General features: G+C 38.7%; 1 protein-coding gene across 1 annotated transcript in view; it reads right to left on the reverse strand.

The window, feature by feature from the left end:
* The window catches only part of PAN2 (PAN2-PAN3 deadenylation complex catalytic subunit PAN2), a 317,774-nt gene that overhangs the window by 211,648 nt on the left and 81,030 nt on the right, over positions 1 to 25,096 (reverse strand). The window contains exon 7 of the mRNA XM_067138515.2: positions 21,979 to 22,268. Within this exon, the coding sequence (XP_066994616.1) occupies positions 21,979 to 22,268 (290 nt within the window). The remainder of the gene's footprint in view (positions 1 to 21,978; positions 22,269 to 25,096) is intronic.

Raw genomic sequence — 25,096 nt, forward strand, 5'->3', positions numbered from 1 at the left:
GAAATCTATCAATCATCAAAATAAGCGATGTTTTCCGGAAAATTTGGTGGACCATTATTTGATAAGTGAAAATGTACTACCCTTTCAAAAGTAACGTATCGGGTTGAAAAAGATGTTAATTGGTTTGTTTAAAGCATCTAGCGTGTAGCGTGTCACCACAAGAAATTTGAATGTTTCTAAGAGAAATTTGAAAAGAGGTATAAATGTAAAATATTATTATTATTATTATTATGTAATGATGTTACTCCTGTTCTGAAATATGTTTTAAAGTGGGGTAATACATGGGAGTTCCAGTAAGGATTTTGGTGCATTTTTGGGTTGTTTTAAATTTATTTTTCTGCTTTTTATTTAATTCCGTTCATTTTGGGGTTTTTCCCTGGTTTTTGGGATTGTTGGTTCCATTATTTTGCCTCCATTTTGCGTACCATTGTTGGTCCACTATCGGGATTGGTTCTTTCCTGATTTAACAATGGATTATGGTTGCCTTGGGGACGATGATGTTTTTCTGGGAGTTGTGATGGTGTTTTTTGTAGGCTGGGAGTCGCCCCTGTCGTAGATTGTTCTGCCATTTAAAGAAACCGTGTTGTGTGTTTACTGTTTCTTGCCCCTCATTGCTCTTTTTCCTTTTCCCTTCAGGTTTTGTTGTGTCGGGTTTCCTTTCCCTTGAATATTTTTGAGTAGCACTTACATCCTGTGCTGGACCTCCCACTGTATATTGGTTACCCTATAACTGATGTGAAACGAAAGAGAGAGAGTTCCATCTCTCAGCGAATATCTGTGAGAGCAAAGAAAGTTTTTTTTCCCCCCCCTGTTTCTTACAAGATGGTATTTCCTAAAAATGAATTATTTCCTCTCTTAAGAAAAGATTTGTTGGTTGTTAAGAAGGTAAACTGAAGTGTTTAATTGTAACATATCCTCCTTTAAAATAATTCTTGCCAAATGGCTTTTTGGTGATTTAATTTCGTTATTTTAGGTTGGTTCAAAACTTGAAGGTACCATTTAAATTTCCTTATTTTATTTCTTACCGTCGGGCGGTTTTCAAATAATTTTCTTAATTTACTTCTAGGTGTTTCTTGGTATTTTATTTGAAGTTTTCTGTAGTTCGGTGAGGTCTGTTTACCTTATTTAATCCAATTTAATTTAATTTACTTTAATTTTAAAGACCTCTTCTTTTTAAACACATGTCAATTTGATTTTAGTCAGTTTCTGGTACCTATCATTTTGGTAAACTACTGCGAGGATGTCTTGTTATTTACCTGTTAATTTTGAGTTTCATTAAATAATTATTTTTTTATTTTTATTTTTTTAAAAGAAAGTTTTGTCTTGATTTCTGCTCAACATTAATTTTGGCACACTGACAGTTGGTAGCTTGATCCACCCGTTTGTTTTCTACCACCTGGAGGTAAGTTCACCTTTTCCTATTTACTTCATTTATGTTCTGGGTGTGTAGTGTATGTGACGCTTCCTTTTTGTTCCTCTTACACTGGATCTTGCCCGGTGTAGTGTAGTTTTTTACTCTCAATCAGGTAGTTTGGTACCGGGTTACCTAGCTGGTGGGACAGTAAGTGGTAGTTTCAGAGCGTGGTTCCTAAGTTGACTATGCTTGTGCTACTGTTAATTACCTGTAGGTCGGTCGTATCCCCCTTTTCTTGAAAACTGCTCAGTGTGTCAAATGGTTGAGTGGTGGAAAAAAGGCAAATGGTCTTAAAGGTTACTTACTTTTGTGAAAAGAAGCGCATTTATCTTGATTAATTTGTTGGAATTTTGTTGCATGTACCTCCACGATGTCTCGAGCGGTCCTGTTTCCCCACAAGCTCCGTAAGGCAGAGTTAACCTATGAGCTAGCGATTCGTGGAGCTAGTCCAGCTGGTTCTGTTGCCGAGTATGCTAACCTTCTTTCCGAGCTTATTCAGGTGCCCATTAATCCTTCTCGTGTTCGCCCCAGCAATGTTGGTGAGTCACTTCATTTTATAACCGAGGCTTTGACCAAGATAGAGGTAATAAGGGAAGAGTTCTTGGATTTGTCTCCTACTAAAGCACAAATTGACCGTTTAAAGGCCAGAGTATATCACTACTTGGGAAGGATCCATGATTTGTTGTCGCTTAAACCTGAACCCGAGTTTATCTCTCAGTGCACCAAATTGTTGGCTATTGCCTCTAGCATTTCCGCTGAGCTGGACCTGATGATTGCCAGCAGAGATATGGATAACCTAAAAATCAGTCAAAAATGTAATCCTTCTGACCCTATTCCTCTGTGTTCCTCAAACGATGTAGTTACCCCTCCTAATAACCCAGGCTTATGTTGTGCTGCCTCTCCCATCCTGGAAAGTTTGTTGTCTAAAATGAGCCTTACTTCCACCTACAACCCTTTAAAGGAGCTTTTCCATGGGGTGAAAAATTTCTCAGTAGATTCGATTGAGGAAAGCATTCGTTTTCTGCGGTTTCTAGTAGAAATGAAGGATTCTGGTAAAGTTTATTCTATCAATGATTTGGGTATCCTTCGAGCTCTTTTCTCCCATTGTGAAGGTATTCTGAAACGGGAAATCTCAGAGGCCATTTCACTGAAACTTAAGGTTGGTGAATTTCATGAATCGGTGTTGAAAAAATTTATTCCCTCCTTGGCGTTACAAAGCTTAATTCCTCAACATTGTTTTCGGACGCAGTTCCTTCAAGAAAATTTACTTTCTTATATCCTTGACCTCAGATTTTACTGTAAAGTTTTCAAAATTACTGTCCCAGAGGAAGAAATGGTGGCAAGAATTTTAAAAGGGATCTCTCCCTCATACAGGTCCTACCTTTCCCTGAGTAAGTGATGAACTGGAGGTTGCATGCTCCTTCGCTGAAGACATCAAGCATGGAGATGCCTCCAGACCTGTAAGTTTACCTCCACCTGCCAAACCTGTTCATCCTGTCCCCTCTCCTATGTATAAGGATGCCAATGCCAAGAAGTGTTTTAACTGCGGTTCTAGGAACCACCTCAGGAATGCTTGTACTGTAGTTAAGCGCAACTCTAGGGGTTGTTGCTATTCTTGTGGATCTGCTTAGCATCTTAAGAATAATTGCCCCTTGTCAGCTCCTAATTCTGGTCAATGACTAAAAGTTCCCCAAATAAAGTGTAAAAATTCTAATTTTGGAAAGTCTCTGGGCCCTGCTAAGGTTATCTGTCCCCAAAAGTGTAATAAGATTTCTACCTGTGGTGTTTCCCTGTGTACCTTTGCTGAAGTCAAAGTAAATAACAAACCCCTGTTAGCATTGATTGATTCTGGTAGTATTGTCAATATGATTAATTTTGGATGGTATTCCAAGCTGAAGAGTGCTTGTAAACTGGATGAATTATTACCTGTTGGTGTGAAGTGTGTGGCTGCTAATGGGAACAAGTTGAAAATTCTGGGGGCTGTAAAGGTAAAAGTAAGAATTGGGAATTTCACCTGGAAAATCACGTGCCTTGTGGCACCTAACCTGTCTTGCAACATGATTTTAGGGACAGGGTTCTTGTCAAAAACGGGTCTAGTTATGGATCTTCAAGCTAGGATGTTTTTCTTTAAATTTTCACCTGATTCTAAATTTAACTTAAGGGATCTTTCCTCGCGTGCAATGAAGGTTTCCTGTGTAGATGAGTCAGTACCGGAAGGAGTTGGTGAAATTGATAAATTAGATCTCAGCCATTTAAGTGAGGAGGAAGCTGAGTGTATTCGTGTTCTATGTAATGATTTCCCTGATGTGTTTACTAGCAAGTTAGGAGTTACTGATGTTCTCGAGTAACAGATTGAGTTATCAGATAACACTCCTGTCAGATCCCCTCCTTACCGCCTCTCACCTCCTCGTATGCTCGAGCTTAAAAAGATTATTGACCAAATGTTAGCTGACGGAGTGATCCGTCCATCTACCTCTCCCTATGCATCCCCGGTCTTCCTGGTACCTAAAACCTCTGGAGGGTTCAGGGCTGTTATCGACTACAGGGCTTTAAACAGCAAGGTCATCTTGCAATCCATCCCTTTACCCAATCTGCACACTTGTTTTGGGTGGTTCTCGGGTGCCAAGTTTTTCACTGTGTTAGATCTCAATCAGGCATATTACCAAGTCCCATTGTCTAAGTCTTCCACTCCACTAACTGCTTTCATCACTGATTGGAACCTCTATGAATTTCTGCGGCTCCCGTTTGGCATCTCTTGTGGCGCGGCTGTTCTCACGAGACTGTTAGACACTATTCTCTCTGATATTAAGTTCAGGTTCGTCTTTAATTATCTTGATGACCTGGTTATATTCTCAAGAACCTTCGAAGAACATGTCGAACATGTTAGAGAAGTCCTGCATCGCTTGAGGAAAGCTGGACTGACTGTCAAGTTGTCAAAAGTAGCGTTTGCTAAGCCGAGTATGTCTTTCCTTGGACGTGGTTTCCTCCGATGGTATCTCTATCGACCACTCTAGGACTCAGGCTATTAGGGACTTTTGACCCCCTAAAGATGTCAAAGGCATCGCACGGTTCGTGGGCATGGTCAATTTTTTCAGGAAGTTCATTCCTAATTTTGCAGAGATAGCTGTTCCTCTAAATCATCTTCGTAAAGACGTGAAGTTCTTCTGGGGTCGTCCTCAGCAAGTAGTCTTTGAAGCTTTGAAATCCGCTCTGATGAATGCTCCTGTTTTGGCTATTCCAAATTTTAATAAAAGGTTCATTGTGCAAATTGACGCCTCTGGCAAAGCGATTGCTGGTGTTCTTCTACAAGAGTACAAGGATGGGCGTAGGCCTGTAGCTTACGTGTCTAGGACTCTTACCAACCTAGGAAACAAATACTCCATTTATGAGTTGGAATGCCTGGTCGTGTTGTTTGCCCAGGAAAAATTCAGACCCTTCATCGAGCATGTTAATTCTGATCTTGAGACAGACAACCAAGCTCTTTCTTGGGTATTGAACTGACCCAAGAGAACTGGCTGTATCACTAGATGGGCTTTGAGGATTTCATCTTTCAATTTCAATGTCAGGCATATCAGGGGTTCTGAGAACTTCATCGCCGACGGCCTAAGTAGGATGTTTGAGGATAATTTTGGCACCGATGTAAATCCTGATGATGAAAAAATTGTAACTAATGTCTTTGGAGTTAATGCCATTCTTTCGGATCTTCCTCTACTATATCATGAAATTGCAGATCATCAGAAAACTGATCCAGATTTGAAGGAGATCATTGATAAGCTTAACAAAGGATCTGTAGTAAAGCCATACTCTCTTGTTAAGGGTGTTCTTTGTTGTAAAGGTCGAAAGAGTAGGAATTTCAAAATTGTTGTCCCTAGGGTCCTTGTCCCAGAAATTTTCAAATATTATCACTGCTCTCCCATTGGTGGACATTTGGGTACGTTCAAGACAAGGGAAAAGATTAGACAGATCTTCATTTGGAAAAATATGGATAATGATATTAGAAACATGGTGAAATCTTGTCAAACCTGTGCTATTAGCAAACCGAGTCTGAACAACCGTGTGGGATTTTTATCTTCTTCTCAAGCCTCTCGCCCAATGGAATGGCTCTTCATCGATTTCCTGGGTCCGCTCCCCTGTTCTACCTTAGGAAACACCCACATTTTCGTGTGCACTGATGCCTTTTCTCGATTCAGCTGGATTATCCCTATGAGATCTACTGACACTCGAACGACTATCAGTTGTTCGAACTCATCTTTGCATCCTTTGGTCCTCCCAAGTTTTTAGTCTCCGAGAACGCCAGTGCTTTCACCAGCAATTCTTTCAGGAAATATTTGTTCGAGTTGTGCATCTCACATGTAACTACCACTCCATACTATCCTAACCCATCTTATGCTGAGAGAACGAACAGGAATTTAAAGTCGGCCTTGATTGCGTTTCATCATAACAATCAGTCCAAGTGGGATTCTTGCCTGCATTGGTTGGCCCATGCGTTCAACTCAGCTTTACATGAAACTCATGGTAAGACGCCTATGTCTCTGATGTTTGGTTACCCTCCGTATTCACCCATGTCCAACCTACTTGGAATCTATGACCTTCTTCCTGACCTGTCCAAGCCCAATGATCTTCAGAAAATATGGGATGAAGCGAGGAAAAATCTGTCTGTATCGTATGAGAAGGCTAAAAAACGGTACAACAAGGGTAGAAAATCAACAAGGTTGAAGGTTGGAGACCAAGTCTTCATTAAATGCTACCCAATTAGTAAAGCTATAAAAAAGTTTACTGCTAAACTGGCTCCCAGGTACCAAGGACCTTGTACCATTTTGCAGTTCTTGTCCCCTGTATTAGTGTTGTGATCCCATCGCTAAGAGAATTAGGTGAGTTTATCTGTTTCAAATCAAATCTGGATAAGGTGTAGTTTCCCTTAAGTTTCCCTTTAATTTTGGTGTTTGGTACAACCTTGGGTAGGATGTGGTGTACTGTTTAAAGATGTGCCTAAGAACTACCTTTTAGTGGGCTAATTAGGGTTAATTCATGGGTAGTGTGTAAAACCATGTAGTATTTTCTGATTTCTAATGTCCGTATTGATTCCCTGGCTTATGATGGTTTCCTGTGCAAGCTTTTCCTTTGATAAGTCTGGAAAAATTATCCTGTAATGGTGTCTTGATGATATTTCGTGACGAAGCGGATTTGGTATGTTAAGTTTTATTACCTTATGTAGATCTTGTAGCTCTGGTGTCCTGTGAATTACTTGTCAATCTACTCCTATTGATTTAATTTCTGTTGGTTATATTTGGTCAGCCCGTGCTACCTTTTCGCGCCTTGCAAGGTTCTTTTTCCTGTCACCATCCTATGGTAGGTATGGTTGGTCTTCAACCCTGGACTGTTCTTCTTTAAAATTCTAAACTTTACATAATTTGAAACTATAGGTGTTGATCATGATTCGAGAATGCACTGTTATGTTAGGGCACCCTTTCGAGATGTGTGCATGATGTTTATCTCTGTTTTCCTCCCCGTTCTTCTGTCTACGGGGGTTGGTTTTGTTTCTACTGTATGATTGCTCACTCGTGCTGGTTGTAGGGCAATAGTGCATTCATCGCAGGATATGCTTCGCATTGTAATATCATTTCATTAGGTGGTGTAGGTTTGGAAAACCATTACTAAATGTCAGTGTCTTTGGCAGAAGTGATTAGTTGTGAAGGAGCTCTGTCGATTGGTGTTGGGAGTGGTAACCTGTTTGCCTTGTGCTTGGACTTGAGTCTTTCTGGTTCTCCACTGTCTGACTGTTTGTAATAGGTGCTCCTCCTTTACTAATTCTCCTAGTGCCCGGTTCTCTACTATTCCCATCTCTTTGGGAGTTCTTTTTGAGATTGGCTCGTTGCTAGTTCATCGTACCTAACGGATCTTCGTACCCAATTTGATAACTGTTGGAAGTACCTTTCCTATTATAGTTTTCTGTAGCCCCACGCTAAACTTTAGTTCTGAGCTCCTCTGGAAGCTTTATTCGCCAGGTTCCTTATTTCAAATTATTTATTTTATTTCCTGTTGCGTGCTGTTCTATGCGAGTTGTGTGCTGTTGTACTATGTGGAGTATCCTACCATATCTACCTGTTGTTGTAGTGTTGTGTTGTGTTGTGAAAGTATGGTCCTTAACCTGAGAATTCTACTTCTTTGGCCGCGATAGGTTTGGTGTTGGGCCTGTATCTGGTGGTGTTATTTCAGTACCAGTGTGTTGTTTTGAGTATAAATTTTGATGGTCGCATGATGACTTCATAGCATGGTGTTGAAGATTGTGTAATCTTTTAACCCTGAAGGGCTGACACATGTTCCTGGAAGTTATTGTGGTTTTGATGTTGTGTAGTCGTTACTGGGCAGTTATGGCACTTGATAGAAGGTTGTGTGTCCTTATAATTTCTCATGTGTCCTGGTAGATTTCGGAATTGTTTGTTTGTTGGTAACGCAACTCTTGTAGAATAGTATGTAGGTGGATTTAGGTAACTGGTTTCTTGTTGTATTTTGTTTCTGCCATCTCATGGATTTCCTGCATAACCTGTCTCACAGTTGTCGTCATGTTTTCCATTTAAAGTTAAAAACTTCATTATTGTTCCGTATTGAATAGAGAAATAAGATGTACAATATAATAGGTTAGGATCCACCTTTCAATACTCCGTAATAAGATGGTAAGAAGTAGTTACAACCTGTTTAATGGGACCGGTTTCAACACATTTTAAGTGTCATCATCAGCCAATTTTCGAAGATCTTAAAACAACTAGCACATTGTTAATTTTTTGCCTGTATTCAATGTGCTAGTTGTTTTAAGATCTTCGAAAATTGGCTGATGATGACACTTAAAATGTGTTGAAACCGGTCCCATTAAACAGGTTGTAACTACTTCTTACCATCTTATTACGGAGTATTGAAAGGTGGATCCTAACCTATTATATTGTACATCTTATGTTTTCCATTGTTGTACTGTAAAGTTCATTTAAAGTCAATCTACCGCTCTAGGTGTTTCATAGTGGATTTTGATGCTTGTTGATACGATTGTTTTAATATCTGTTGTTCTGTGTTTCATCGAATAAGTATGGGATTATTTTGTTGAAACTCTGGATGAATGCTAGCGTCCTTCCGCTAAACGATCATGAGGTATGTGCGTGGCATTCCTTCCTTCCTTCTTGGTCTTATGAAAAATTTTCTATCGTCCTGCCTCGTCTCTGCCATTTATTCTTTTATTTACCTCATCTCCTTGGGAAATGGAAATAGGTACCTGTCTGCTGTTGAGCAACAGGGTGATTGTGATGTCACTTATTTTTAGTACGATTTGTGTCGAGGTCCTGATGGGCTACCGGTAGGTTATGTTGTGCTGGACATGGTTCCCTTTTTCCCTGCTGGTCAACTGATCTGAGGCGTATTTCACGTTCCTTTTAATTTGATTAGGTGTCCTGGTGGGAAATAACTGGTGTTTGCTAATGTTGGTTGGTCTTTGGGTCGTGCTTGTGTTTAACCTCATGAAATTTATTTTCTCAAAACCTTTCCTGTTCTGTTTTTCCCATGGTACTGCTATGGTCTTGTGAAATTTAATTCTGTCCATCCCTGTTACTCGTTGCTTGATGCTGTTGATAGTTTGGTCGTGGATGACCAACTTGTACGCGTGCCCTCCATCTATTTGAGCTCTAGAAGTCTCCGTCCGTTCTATCAATTTGCTCTTCCTGAGTAAACTTTTACCCTGTAGCCATGGATTTGATTATTGCTAAACTTGTCATTCTGGTGTACTTACTCTGATCGCTATTACTGTTTCATATTTTCATTCTACTTGGTTATGTATATGATTACTTGTGTGGCATTGTAATCCTGAGTATTACTAATTTTTGGAAGATTTCTGTAGTGTATTTGATAAGCTAGCCTTTAGTTGGCTCCACTATGGGTGGTTCTGCGGCGTTTCTGTGGCAGTTCTATGGAATTGTATGGTAATGTTGCCTATATCCTAACCTGTATTTTTCGTGGTACGTTGTATTTTAAAATTGCAATCATGTACCTACCGTCTGGTCATCTTGTTGAACTTCCTTATGTGAGTAATTGGGGTTCGTTTAGTTTTCCTTTCCTAAGGTTAAGCTGTGTCTGTGCGTAGCCTAGCTACCGTGTTGTATTTAAAGTGTAGTGTGCTCCTTCGTTGAGGGCATTTATTCTCCTTAATTAATTGGTGTAAATATTTATTTACCTTATTTAAAGTGTTTCCCTTGTGTTATTGGAAACCTTGATTGTGCTCGATTGTATGCATGTGACTTCTCTATTATTGTTATTTTGCACCTTGCTATTTTATTGGAAAAATATTCTGTTTGGTAAGGTTCCTTTCCTTTTCCTTACTTATTTTTTCTTTTCCTTGCTCTTGGTCCCTTCTCAAGCCAAAGATATACTCTAGTGCCAACCTAATTTATTACGTGACCTGTATATTTTGGATTTTATCACCTTATTTATGATTACTCACCAACGTTGCATTTTCCTTCCCTCCCTTTGGTCTTTGTTTTTTCTTTTTGCGGGCCTTTTCGCTGTAATTGAAACAATCCTGATGGTGCGTTTCTTTATTAGCAACCCGATTTAATAAAAAAAATTGGTTTAATGCTTGGAAGGGTATTGTAAGCAGTGTTAGGTGATCTATCCTGAACTGTAGTGGACTTAAAATACTGTTTTCTAATGGTCCATTGAACTTCTCTTGTAAACAAAGGTGTGTTTGGTGATTGAAGTCTGCAAGCGAAGAACATTTGTTCTGGTTATGTGAAAAATTTCAAAAAATTCCAAATTCCACATGAACTCAGGAATGGTAATGGTAAAGCGTTTGCTATGAAACTGTATGTGAAAGGTAATCTAAAACGAACTTGGTGTAAAACATGTAGAAAAACTGAATCCTGAACTGTTTCAAAATTGTGGATTTCATAAGAAAAACTGTGTTGTGGTGCTGTGTAAGTTTAATCGTAACCTATAACTTCTGAACCTTGAACTGTGTTCAATGAACTTATGGTATGATTGGTGGTGAGCTATGTACATTGCCCGTTTAGGAATGCCTTCACTTCTGCATGCTATGAAAATCTAAAAATGGACTCGGTACCAGTGACCTTTATTTGTTGTGGACTGAAACACCTAAAAACCAGCTTAATTTCATACACTGGACTACGTTATGGGGTGATGTATGAAAATATGAAACCCTTAAAGCGGGGGAGGCTGAAACCGAGGTTTCGAGTTTGCCTTCTCTGCATCTACATTTTGGGACCGCCTGTTATGGCTTAGAAATCCGTATTCTTATTTCTACTGCTTAATCGGTGTTCTCACTGTTTTTAAAGTTTAATTCTACGAGGGCGTGTAAGCTCTGGTTGATGCTGCAATCTTACGGCTATAGTAGGAACTATATGTCGTCTTATTCTTTGACATTGCTCCGGCCAATCAGCGCTTGGTGTCGGCCATTTTTTAAATAGTCCGTCTCCGGAGAGGGAAGCGAAGCGAGGAGTCGCTGCTTTTCTATCATGCCGAGAAGACGTTGGTGTACCGAGCTCCAGGCAATGCATTGGCATAGTATAATGGACTGTGGATAGTGAATTTAAAAGGATGTAGAGTTGTGCTCCACACCCTCAGCGTTCATCTAATACATCCTCGTAGTGTGTGATTTTTATTTTACCTTGAAAACACCAACTTCTACGGTAAGGAGCACATGGCCTGGCCATGTTGTTTAACTTTCCTACTGCTGGGACCTCAAACCAACCTGTAAGTCAACCTTTATACTTATTTGTTGTTTTCATCGGTGGTGAACTGCTTCTGCGTTTACTTAGGAGAAATCTATCAATTATCAATTATCCTCGGATTCTATTGTAAACTTAATATCTGGATCAATATTATTAAGGTGTGCCAGGGTGGTAGGTGCGTCTGAAATATGCTGGTCCATAACTATAAACGTATCATCAACGAATCTGGCCCACAAGAGAATGTTATTAAATTTCTCATCATCTTCTATTCTAGTATGTTCAAAGAAATCTAGATATATATCAGCCAAAATGCCAGACGCTGGTGACCCCATGGCCAGTCCATCTTGTTTGTATATCACTTTGTCATATGTAAAGTAATTGCTATTAACTAATAGTTTAAGGATGGTCATAAAATCTGCTATTTCTAATTGACTGAGTTTGCTGTGAGTACGTAAGTTTTTTGAAATTATTGGTAGTACTTTTTCTGGTTTTATGTTTGCATACATGTTGATGATATCAAATGAATGCGTCATATAATGGGGTTGCATTTTAAAGTTGTCTAGTTTTTTTAACTAATTCTAGAGTGTTCATCACGGATTTGTTTGCTTTAAAAGTATAGTGTTTTCTTGGGAACTGTTGTATAAATTGCGCTGTCTTGTAAAGAGGGCTCGGTCTAAAATTTACTATGGGACGTATAGGTACTCCTTCCTTATGGATTTTTGGTTGGGCTTTGACCGTGGGGAGATAAGGGTTCATGTTGATCAGCTTGTTTTTTTCGCTATCCGTCAACAGGAAGGTTATGTTTTTTAGTGTCTGTTTTAACTGTTTTTGAATAGATTTGGTTGGATCTTTTTCTATTATTGTAAAAGAACTGCCAGTAAAAAAGTTTTTTGTTTTGGTTATATAATCAGTTTTCTCCATTGTAACAGTGGTATTTCCTTTGTCTGCTTTGGTGATGATGGTTTTTGTGTCTTTAATCTTATTCGTAAGCTGTAGGATCTTTTTTTGGTCCTCGTGTTGCGTTGAATTAGTAGTGTAAATTGGTGCATCTGAATGAGGTATCCGAAAAAACCCACGATATTGTTTGATACGCTCATTTCAGTGATCAACAATCTAAAAAGACCAATAAATCAACCAGTACACAAAATGGTGCGCAATATGCTCATCTACCATCCCCTCCGTAATCCACGCCCTCCCGACCAATAACCTCGCATTACCGCGATCCCCCTTTCCCTACATAACATGCTCCGCCCCTCTTCTAATACTCGTAGTCTGCTTTCTGCCTTTCTGGTAGACAGTTCCTCACTAGCTTCATTCTCGACAACATTGTGCTTAAGGTGAGTTTCTACTTAAACGAAAATAATGCCTATTAAACTTAGTTATTCTTACGCTAATACATAGTATATATATATATATATCTATCTCTCTCTTCTTAGGTCCGTCTTGGATCGAGATATTTCTAGAACCTCAAAGACCTCGAATGTAATGGTTCAAGAAATTCCGGTTCACCAGTCCACTTCTATCAAGTCGATCTACATTTTAAGAACATTAGCATAAAACACGGAATATTACATATACAAACATTGCTCAACAACATTATATTACGAAATAAGAAATTTATTCAATCCAAAATCCACCTAAAACAGAGTGAACCTGTAATCAATTCTAAGAGGAACTGTTTTGCTCACTATATATCTTCACTGAAAAAGGAACCTCTATAATGGACAAATAATGTTTTAAAGTTTAAAATATCAGCCGAATTTACCATTTTATTCGACTTGTTATTAAATAACCAAACTATATTAACGCAAGATATAAAATTACTAAAGATTTATAATGTAACTTATCCCCATACCTAGTACAAATAGGTCACTGTTTCCAATCTGACAGCAGGCGATTTCATTTTAATGCATGTCAATTTAGTATTTTTGACCAAACAAATGCACTATTTATTATCTTTAACGCCTAGTAGTTATAAAAGTTTTTAAAGATTGAAAAATTGTTATCTGGATGCTCAATTAGCATTTTGTAATATTTATAAAAACTGACAAAAGCTTTAACTTTAGTCAAATAATTGTATAAAGAAAATAAGTTATAATATGTCGCATAAAATATGCTACCAATTTTAATCTAAGGTTTTATGGTGTACACCAAATTTTAATAGTCATGTATGAATATTTCAATTTTAAAAAAAATATATATACACTGACTGACAGAGCAAATGCAACACCAAGAAGGAGTGGTTCGAAAGGGATGAAAGTTGGGGAAAAAACAGAGACGGCACGGACGAATAATTGATGTTTATTTCAAACCGATATGCAGGTTACACAATGTGCACGGCATCGACTCAGTAGGATGTAGGACCACCGCGAGCGGCGATGCACGCAGAAACACGTCGAGGTACAGAGTCAATAAGAGTGCGGATGGTGTCCTGAGGGATGGTTCTCCATTCTCTGTCAACCATTTGCCACAGTTGGTCGTCCGTACGAGGCTGGGGCAGAGTTTGCAAACGGCATCCAATGAGATCCCACACGTGTTCGATTCGTGAGAGATCCGGAGAGTACGCTGGCCACGGAAGCATCTGTACACCTCGTAGAGCCTGTTGGGAGATGCGAGCAGTGTGTAGGCGGGCATTATCCTGCTGAAACAGAGCATTGGGCAGCCCCTGAAGGTATGGGAGTGCCACCGGCTGCAGCACATGCTGCACGTAGCGGTGGGCATTTAAAGTGCCTTGAATACGCACTAGAGGTGACGTGGAATCATACGCAATAGCGCCCCAAACCATGATGCCGCGTTGTCTAGCGGTAGGACGCTCCACAGTTACTGCCGGATTTGACCTTTCTCCACGCCGACGCACACTCGTCTGCGGTGACTATCACTGACAGAACAGAAGCGTGACTCATCGGAGAACACGACGTTCCGCCATTCCCTCATCCAAGTCGCTCTAGCCCGGCACCATGGCAGGCGTGCACGTCTATGCTGTGGAGTCAATGGTAGTCTTCTGAGCGGACGCCGGGAGTGCAGGCCTCCTTCAACCAATCGACGGGAAATTGTTCTGGTCGATATTGGAACAGCCAGGGTGTCTTGCACATGCTGAAGAATGGCGGTTGACGTGGCATGCGGGGCTGCCACCGCTTGGCGGCGGATGCGCCGATCCTCGCGTGCTGACGTCACTCGGGCTGCGCCTGGACCCCTCGCACGTGCCACATGTCCCTGTGCCAACCATCTTCGCCACAGGCGCTGCACCGTGGACACATCCCTATGGGTATCGGCTGCGATTTGACGAAGCGACCAACCTGCCCTTCTCAGCCCGATCACCATACCCCTCGTAAAGTCGTCTGTCTGCTGGAAATGCCTCCGTTGATGGCGGCCTGGCATTCTTAGCTATACACGTGTCCTGTGGCACACGACAACACGTTCTACAATGACTGTCGGCTGAGAAATCACGGTACGAAGTGGGCCATTCGCCAACACCGTGTCCCATTTATCGTTCGCTACGTGCGCAGCACAGCAGCGCATTTCACATCATGAGCATACCTCGGTGACGTCAGTCTACCCTGCAATTGGCATAAAGTTCTGATCACTCCTTCTTGGTGTTGCATTTGCTCTGTCAGTCAGTGTATATATATGTATGTTGTAAGTTATGTTAATATTGTACTTAGGCCTTGTCACAAAGTTTCCTATGGCTGATGATGGCGTACAAATAATGCCGAAACCGGTCCCAATGTTTGAAAGGTAATAAATATGTGATGTGTTAATGACGTCACATTGTTTTTGTATTGAAAAGGTGGACATAATTATCCTCAATTTATAGTGTAAATCTAGATTCAATATGGACCAAAATGAAGTTCTTAACTTTAAAAAGGGATATTGTTTTGTTACAAGACGACGTGCTGCCCAGATTGAAGTGGAGAAGAGCTCGCATCGAGGAATTCTCCAAGGAAGAGAGGGACGGGTAAGAACAGTCATGATATATCAGCCAGGTGGATTGAGAATTAGCTGACCGATACAACTGGTCATCCCTCTGGAGATTGACCAGGGTGGGGAGGATGTTGAGGATCTTGCCTGACATATCTTCTTTTACTCCGTGAACAAAGCATCTTTGTGTGTTCACTTGTTTATATATTGTCTTCGTAAATAAAGGGAGGAACTGCTACATAAAGGTGTGTTTCAATAATCTTGCTCTCTCACCATGATCACGATTCACAACAGGCAGTGTGTTGCCTAACAAGATTTTGGCATTCAAAGGGGATACAGTAAATGCCATGGTGGGAAACGCAGTAAAATGAGACTCACAGCAATGTCAGGGGCCAATGCTCATTGCTCTGTGAAGCTCCACACCTTTGCGAAAGGGATATATAAAAAGCCTCTTTGCTTCAAGCATGTGCGATCATTACCAACTGCCTATGATGCCAACTATAAATCTTGGATGACATCACATCTTTTTTGTTAGAAGTGAGCTGGTCTGGGTGTAGAAATGGGTGTGCAAAATAGGAAGATCCTCCTTTTCATCAAACATTGTCCCGCACATCCCATGGATGTTTGTTTGAGGAACATGCAGCTAGAAGTTCTGCCTGGTAACTGCACATGCAAGATGCAGCCTATGGATTTAGGAGTTATACATTCCTTTAAGTCACTTTATAGGAAGAGCCTGGTGCAGCAAATTTTATTCCTTGTGGATGCTGGGAAGAATCATTCACAATTTAAAGTTTCAATCTTGGATGCGCTTCACTTCACTGCGAAATCTTGCAAGGCTATGAAACAGACTAGCATCTCCAATTATTTTTTGAAGGCAGGATTTTTCAGAATCATCCCGACTTTCAGTGCCATTAGAAGTAGAATGTGGCCTGCTTCCTGATATATGAAGAATTTTGCAGTCAAACTGCACTACTGAAGACTTTCTTCAGGTGGATTATGCTGTGATAACTGCAGAGGAAAGAAGTGTGGAGGAGTTGGTTGCAGAACAAACAGCAGCCAAGTGCCTCACGAGTTCCCCCTGAGAATGGGAGTGGTAGATTAACACCCACAGTATCCCCTGCCCTTCGTGGCCCTTGCCTTTCTTTGGCCAATACCTTCATTTTCTGAAGAGTAGGACCCCTGCCATTCTTTCTCCTCTGATTAACGTTAATAGATGATAGTTGCCCGCCTAGTTGTAGTTCCTCCTAAAACAATAATCACCACCACCAGATGATGAACATAGTAGAGTGATGTCTATCAGTGCTGAGGCAAGTGCAGCAGTGGACATTTTACGTAGATATCTATCATCTGTAGACGGGGTGAAAGAATTTTCATAACCTTTATGAACTTGAAAAACAAAGAGGACATTAGAAATAAGAAGTGTAAACAGAGATTGAATCTGGACTGTTATGGTAGAAAGCCGTTATAGTGTAATTTTCCATCTGGAATAAATGTGTGTTAATATAGTAAAAATCAACCTTCCACCTCAGAAATTCCATTAATATGTTTGCAATCCTTCTTATCCAATCTCTCTTTGTCAATTCTTGTTTTCTTTCAACCCCTAACCCTCACAAATCTAATAAGGAGTCTTCCTTTTCATACCTTCAATGAGCCTTTGCTTTCGTTTGCCAATATCTTCATTCTTTGAGTCAAGACAGGATGGTCGTCTTACAATTTCACTTAAAACAATAATCATGACCACCACCTCAGAAAATGAAGATCTTAATATAGAAAAAGAAAATTAATTTCATCTTAGATAATTCTATAACCATTCTAAGAAAGATAACCAGATTAAAAGAATTATATTCCACAATACTTAAACTCTCATAATCTGCAGGCCTTCGGGCTGTAGTGCCATGGGGTTTAATATTTTAACTACCTACTGGTACCCTTCTTCTGGTCAGTGGATGAGAAGATTAAGATTGAAATACTTCATAATAATATGCATTTGTGTAACATTTACCTCCGTTTCCAGAGCATTTTTACATATGCAAGTTTTTTCCCCTTTTACACCAGCATTCCCTGGGCCCCTTGAAAAGTGTAAAAGAGGGGTGGGTTATAGATTATATTCATGGTTTACCAAATGTATATATTCATGTAATAGAAGCCATCAAATAATGAACAAACCCCAATATTCCTCTGAACATTTTGAAGAAAAAACTCCCCACTTAATGAACACATTTCATTTTCAACATATTGTCTTGGTAATATTTAAAATCCAACAATTGTGTAATGAGTAATACTGCTAATATGATATCATCAAGATTTTATTAAAAGACATCAGAAAACAACAAGAACAACAGCTGTGCCTGCCAAAGTAGTGATGGGGATGCAACAGCAACAGCACAATAAACAAGGGGGAAATTAAGGAAAGGATACAGTAAAGGGAAGCAATTAGGAAGCATTTAAACCTGCACATATTTCTTTTAAATTGAATCACATTAAAACATTAGTCCATTAACTATAGTACTTTTAGCTTACACTGTAAATGTTCAAACCATACACTCAATTTATTAGCAGAACCTTATCTCGATAAATCCATGCAGCACATTACTACCAAGTGTACCTTACCATGCATTTTTTTTTTTAACAATTTGCTTTACTTCACACCGACACAGACAGGTCTTACAGTGACGATGGGATAGGAAAGGCCTAGGAGTGGAAAAGAAGCGGCTGTTGCCTTAATTAAGGTACTGCCTCGTGTGAAAATGGGAAACCATGGGAAAACACAGAAAACCATCTTGAGTACTGCTGCCAGTGGGTTTTGAACCCACTATCTCCCAGATGCTGCATCCCCTTAACCGCATGGACAACTCACCTGGTACCATACAATTTTAATTACTGTACTTCATTACAACAAATTAGATCTTAAATTATACACTGTGGAGAGATTGTAGTCTAGGGTGACTGAAAGATCCACACCTCACGAACAGACGTCATGGTGCAGTATTTGAGCTTGCTTATGCAATGTGTACACCTGCCTCAATTGAGGGTTCAGAGTTGAATCAACAGAGACAAACAGTTGCAGCTCACCACCTGGACACTAGCAATCCATGGACAGTTTTTAAATGCTCATGGCACATTGTTACGATTTAACTCTCAATTAACACATACAGTATTAATAAAATAATTGCAGGTCAAGTTTTTAAATGTTCTTCCTGAATGATGACAGTTTTTAAAGGAAAATAATTCAATGGTACAATATTTCAGGTCATAAGGAGTTCCAAATAAATAACATCCTGTAGAACTGTCATGTAACAAATTGGATAGATTGCAAAAGCAGTATAACTAGTAAACATAGATCAACAGTTGCAGACTCAGTTGTGCTGACCACATACTAAACTTTCCATGAAGGATAGGAATTATTTCTATACAAGGTGTGTAAAGGAGATGGCAGCGTGAAGTATTTTTAGTGTGTGTTGATAGTGTTTAATAGAGATGATCAAAAATGAGGAATGGAGTAGTAATTTTTTAACAACAATGCATGAAAACTCTAATAGCGATTGCTTGTTTTTGATGTGCATAAAGTTACGATAAATAACCAAGTATTGTCAGAAAGCCTGCAGAAACAGTGTTTTTGTAATGGACAGAAGTAAGTAAAAATATTCAACTTGCACAGGAAGTTTAAACAATGATTATTGGTATACTTTATTTCCAATTTTAACTCTCCGTATGTCATCTGTTTTGTTGGATAAGTTACACAGCTGATGCTACTTATCGATCATAGACACCTTTGTAACAAGACCATCAATGCATTGTTTGCAGTTTATATTTCACACTGACAAAACATTTTCCTCATATACAAGATGCACCCAAATTTTAAAAATAAAGATTGCAAAACAAAGAGCATCTACTATGTGAATACATTTGGTATATTTGTTTCAGATTTACAATTTCAGCTATTGAGCAAATATTAAGTATTGGGTACAGCAATTTTATGCCATATATTGCTAATGTTGAGGAGTGGAACACTTCTCGATTGTTTTGAGGTATGTTGTAATGTAGTCAATATATTTATTATTTACATATTTTACGCCCACATTGGAGCACTTAAATCAATACATTTGAGTTAATTTCTTCTTTTTCTTCTCCCAGAACTTTCTCATCCTCTCCAATCTGGAAGCCCTTTGTGTGTCCGATATAGTATATTGTTTCATAGTCTATTAGCTTCATCTCCGTATTGATTGCTACTACAACATAAAGATAATTGAGAAGTCTCCACCTTATCAATACATTAGTTTATTTACTTACTACTTTAAAGTAAATAAATCTTCATGTTATAGTATATTGTTTCGGTTCAACTGTTTTTAGTTTGAGACTTATGCTTTTGTTCTTCAAAATCCTCTTCTCTTTTCTGTCTTTAATTTGTTGCCGAGTTATACCCAATTCTTCCAAATCATCCTGAACTTCTTTGAACCAATTATTATTGATTTTTTTTTTTTAAATAATGAAATAGTTGTTTCAAAGTCCTGGTGTCTGGTAATCTTGATATGTGACAGAAAAAAGGAAATTCTTCTTTTATGCATTGTAGATATTATTGATTCACATTCACGATAGACAATGTTGTTAGGCAACAATCTACACTGTCTATCAACTTGGTGTTTTTTACTAATAATTGTTCGAAGAATTCTTCTATCAGTTTTCTGTAATTTGTCTGTTGTAGATTTTACATTTAATTTGAATAAAGTTTCACTAGCGTACGTTGCCTCTGGTTTAACTATGGAATTACAGTGTTTCAGCTTAGCGTTTATCGAAAGATTTTTTTTTAATAGGTTGGCCAGGTAAGTCTTTGTGCTTGTTTAAATTTAGTTGTTCTGTGTTCTATTGCTTCTTTTTCATTTGTGTTCCATGTTATAATTTCCCCAAGATATTTGAATTTTTGAACAATTTTAATCTCTTTATTACTGTACAGTTCAATAACTGGTAAATCAACTTTAAAAGTTGGCATCATTTCTGTTTCTTCAAATGAAATTTGTAATCCCATTTTTTTGCTATAATTTCTAGTTGTTCAATTTGAAATTTAGCCTCTTCTATTGTATTTGCAAGTAATGCTAAATCGTCTGCAAAAGCAAGGCAGTTGAGTTTAATATTTCTACTGATCTTGTAGTCAATATATACTGTATATAAATAAAAAAACACACACAAATAAATAAATAAAGACAAGATCAAAAGGCTGGTGCAAGCCACCTTGCACAATACCACAGCCAGAGTAAAGTTTAGAGGACAACTCTCGGAGAGTTTCGCCATTAAAACAGGGGTGAGACAAGGAGATGGCATCTCATGCATATTATTTAATTGCGTTCTGTAAAAGATCATTAGAGAGTGGATGAGATTCCTTCCAGAGCACACTGGATTACGGATGGGGATTAAAGCCGACAACCTAAGGATATGCCTAGCCTTCGCAGACGATCTGTCTTACAGATGACATACAGGAGGCTACTACTCAGCTCCAAACACTGCATTCAATAGTGGCTAAAACGGGTCTTTTGATCAACATAGGAAAGACCAAGTTTGTTACTAACATCAAAGATGCCCTTGGAATGATGAGAGTCAGTGATAATAACTACATCAAGAGAGTCAAAAGTGTAAAGTACCTTGAGGAATGGTTCTCAGAGGACCTCAGCAAAACAATGGTTCTTCAACACAGGAGACTCAAACTAAATAAGGCTTACCATGCCTGTAGAAAACTATATGCTTCAAAAAATCTGTCGAATGTCAAACTAAGACACTACAATGCAGTAATCAAACCTTCAGTCCTCTATGCAGCAGAGTGTCTATATTTAACTAAGACCACCCCACTAAGAGCCCTCGAGGTACAAGAAAGAAAGTTCCTGAGACGGATAGTGGGACCAAGAATTTTACCAGATTGAAGCCGATGGTATCAACCAAATCGTGAGCTATATAAATACCAAGAAAATCCCATAGATGCCATCAGATGAAGGCGACTGGCTTTTTATGGACACCTATCCAGAATGGACTCAAATAGATTATCCCATAGGATCTTCAAGGCTGCTAACAAGGGCAAAGCTACTGGATTCGTGTGGATGAAGCAAGTGGAGAAGGACCTTTTGGAACTCCATATAAATCAAAATGACACAGCTGATCAGAGTAACTATCATCCTTTGTAACATCCCTCATAGAAGTTATCCACAGACCAAAAGACGAGACTAGGAAATAGTCTGAGGAGCGTAAGATTGAATTTAGCCGGAAAATGGAAGGACTACTGGGCCATCACAAAAGCTCGAGGTACCAACAAGAAAACAGCTGCCAAACCAACCGCTAAGAACACCAATTGTGGCAAACAACGATGATGACATCAAGAAACAGCTAAAACACAAGCACTGTGGTCCATAGATGGCCCTAACGAAATAAAAAAAAATTTAAAAAATAAAACTTTCACCTGAGAAATTCCATTAATATGTTTTCAATCCTTCTTATTCAATCTCTCCTTGTCAATTCTTACTTTCTTCCAACTCCTAAGCCTCACAAAACTAATAAGGAAATCTTCCTTTTCACACCTTCAATGGGCCTTTGCTTTCTATTGCCAATATCTTCATTCTTTGAGGAGTTGGACCTTCTCTTCACTCTCCTATGATTACAGTTAAGACAGGGAGCTCATCTTACAATTTCACTTAAAATTATAATAATGACCACCACCTGCAATGTTATATAGACATTTCCACTATGTTTTGCTCAGAGATACCAATTACACAGGTATCAAGAAAACAGAAATTATTTGTTCATACATGATTTTTAAACACAATGCTGTACAGTTGACAGGATATAATAAGAACAGTGATATGTTGTATATCTTGACTGCATTATCTACATTTGTTGCAAAGCATACCATTTACTATAAAAGCAGTTTAAAATAAAACTTACCTATAAACTTTCTTCAAGAACTCTTCAGGCCAGTCTGAGAGAAGTGTGGTCCCTGGTTGACAGTATGGGAGAGGAATGGAGGAGAGTGGAATATGTGTATCACTTATACTAATAGGAGGCAAGGGTTCGACAGGATCAGCAAATTCAGTCTCTCGTGAAAAGCTATTAAACATAGCTGTATGGGGATTGGAAGTGTACAGGTGCAAGGAACCTCCAGCATCACCAAAGATCATACACTGACAGGAAGACGACACATCGAAGGCCAGGCACATTGAACCTCCAGTGTTGATCTGCAAGACACAATCATACCAGCCAGCTGTGAGCATTAGCAAATTCATAATCAATAGGTTATTACATAATGGTGTAACGTAACTACAGTACAAACAATTATTGGAACTTATGCTTTCTACTGATAAACTGCTGTATTCAATTTATATGTCTGGACAGCATATCTACATTTATTGTGACAGGACGTGTTGGCCATAAGCTGTGAGCTCGCATCTGGGAGATAGTGGGTTCGAATCCCACTGTTGGCAGCCCTGAATATGGTTTTCCATGGTTTCCCATTTTCACACCAGGCAAATGCTGAGGCTGTACCTTAATTAAGGCCACGGCCACTTCCTTCCCATTCCTAGGCCTTTCCTGTCCCATTGTCGCCATAAGACCTATCTGTGTCGGTGCGACGTAAAGCAAATACCATTTATTGTGTTTCAAAATGTATTTGGACATTGACTCTATTTCTTCCCGCTCACTCATGTGTTCCTTGTGAGTGACCCATTCAATAGTGACATGTTGTGGAATCTTACGCCATCTGGCAATGAATAAGCTTACTCGTCTCCTGTGTGAACTCTTACGCCAGAGCGCGCGTATTTCGCTGCTTCAAAAGTTTTCCGTAGTTGGTTGTTGTAATGGGCAGATTGTCCGTTGTTGACTTTCAACAAGGATAGACGTGCCTGGCTATGGCTCGTCGACCCAGAGTGAAAATAAAGCCATGTTTGGTTGTTGTCGGATGAGACGGACAAAATAATCCCATTTTAGTATTCTCTTGGTTACACATGTAGTTTCTTAATATTTATTTTGTTAATTAGATTTGGTAATTTTCTCAGTGTGTGGGTAAGTTACTATGGAATACCTCACCACTCTTGTGAGTACTGATACATTTAATATTTTTGGTCATGTAATTTTATCTTACTGTGCGTCATTCAAATTATTTTTCGAGTATGTGTGGTGGGATATTTTGATACCGAGTCCCCTCTCTGTACCCCCCCCCCTCCATTTTGCTTAATGGCATGATTATTTCATTGTTTCCTGACCTTGATCATCTTTTTTATCTCTTGCATGGGGATGCTGATTTGTTTTTGTTTTTCTGGGGATTGGTTGTTGTTGATACTGAGTGCATGGATGTATGACGACACAAAAAGGGCGTCGAAACTAGTTCTGATTGAAATAAATGTTGTAATTTAATCTAAACAACAGTTTTTATGTAATGAATAAGGTGGATCCAAATTATAATAAAAGTCGTAATCTGGGTTCAATACGGACAAACAATGAAATTTATTAATTTAACTGGATGTATGGATTGCTGAGTTTGGTAGATGGAGTTCCCAAATTATTTCTTCGTCCATGTGATTTTGATTTAGCCTGTTTACTGATCCTTCTAATTTAATACTTGGTGTTTGTTTATTTTTTGATCTGCGATTGATTTTCTGGGTCTGTTCTGGTGAATTGATATTTTATCTTCAGTTGGTCATTTGTACATTTTGTACATTTTGAGCCTCTGGAGAAATCCACATTAAGAAAAAAAATATCTAATAAATTATTATATTTGTAATATATTTGAAGAACCACCTTTCCAATACACAAAATCCTTATATTTAGGATGAAACCGTTAAATCACAAATTGGACATGTTTCGCTCAATCTTAGTGAGCATCATCAGCAATAGAAAACCTAAAACATTGGTAGGTCAGGGCCCTGATCCTGGTGTATATCACAAAAGAATGTCTAAAATACATTGGTAAAATGTATGAATTTAACACTTTAAAAATAATCAATAAGATTATTTATGTCTATTAAAACAAAAATTAATCATTCAAATTGTTTAAAATGTAAAACGGAATGGATGGCTTAAATGTTAAAAATAGTATATGGTAATTAGATGTTCTTAAAAATCGTTGTCCAATATATCTACGTTCGATTGCACTAAACTGTTTATGATAAAACCAGTTTTTCATATCTGGGTGAGCTCTTATTATAAAATATGTTGCTGTTTTTTAAAAAATAAACATGATGAGAAACGCCAAAAATCACACATAATGGTTGAAAAACAAAGTCCACTGGTAACAAAACGTCGTGTAGATCGGCGTAAATTAGCCCTTATGGGATTCCTTGCACTGTAATTTCAGCCATTATTTTGTGCAGTAATGTGTTGATTGTTCTCCTAACGGAGAATTTTTGATCTAGTACGTGAAATTAAATCGGATGTATCCTGTAAAAGAAGAAAAAAAAGAGGGGGGGATATGAGTGTCATCTATTGGAAATATAAGGAATGTAGCACTATAAGGAGATAATAACAGAAAGCGGTTACCCGTGTGTGAACTGATCCCTTGGTTGTTTATTGAGGTTTAATGGTAACTGGCTTACTGCTGCGTGTGTTGTACGAATGCGGTCGTGTGTTGTACGAATGTGGTCGTGGAGACGGAGAAGGTAGCAGTAAGTGGAAGGGAGGCGGGGCATTACGCGAGTTGTCGGCCAATAGGGAGGATGCAGTGGTAGGAAGCGTTGTGGGTGTGGCTACTATTGCTGCTGTTGCTACGGGAGGATTGAAAGCATGTTTATAATGGAAAATCTTCATGAAATTATTAGCATTAATTCTGAATTTAGCAATTAATTTGGGGGATTTGCTCAATTATGGGGCTGTTAATGTCCGAGACTTCATTTAAATATTTAATAATTTAATAATTAATAATTTAATAATTTATTACTCTGAACTCCAATACGGTTGAAAAATGAGATTTATAACTTGTAAAAAACTATCTTCCAAAATCTTACAAAGAAACTTTACAGAGAATTCGGGCAGTACGTGATAGTGAAAAACTGTGGGTGAGCATTGACAAAAA

Source organism: Anabrus simplex, chromosome 1 (assembly GCF_040414725.1).
Source record: "Anabrus simplex isolate iqAnaSimp1 chromosome 1, ASM4041472v1, whole genome shotgun sequence".
Lineage (NCBI taxonomy): Eukaryota > Metazoa > Arthropoda > Insecta > Orthoptera > Tettigoniidae > Anabrus > Anabrus simplex.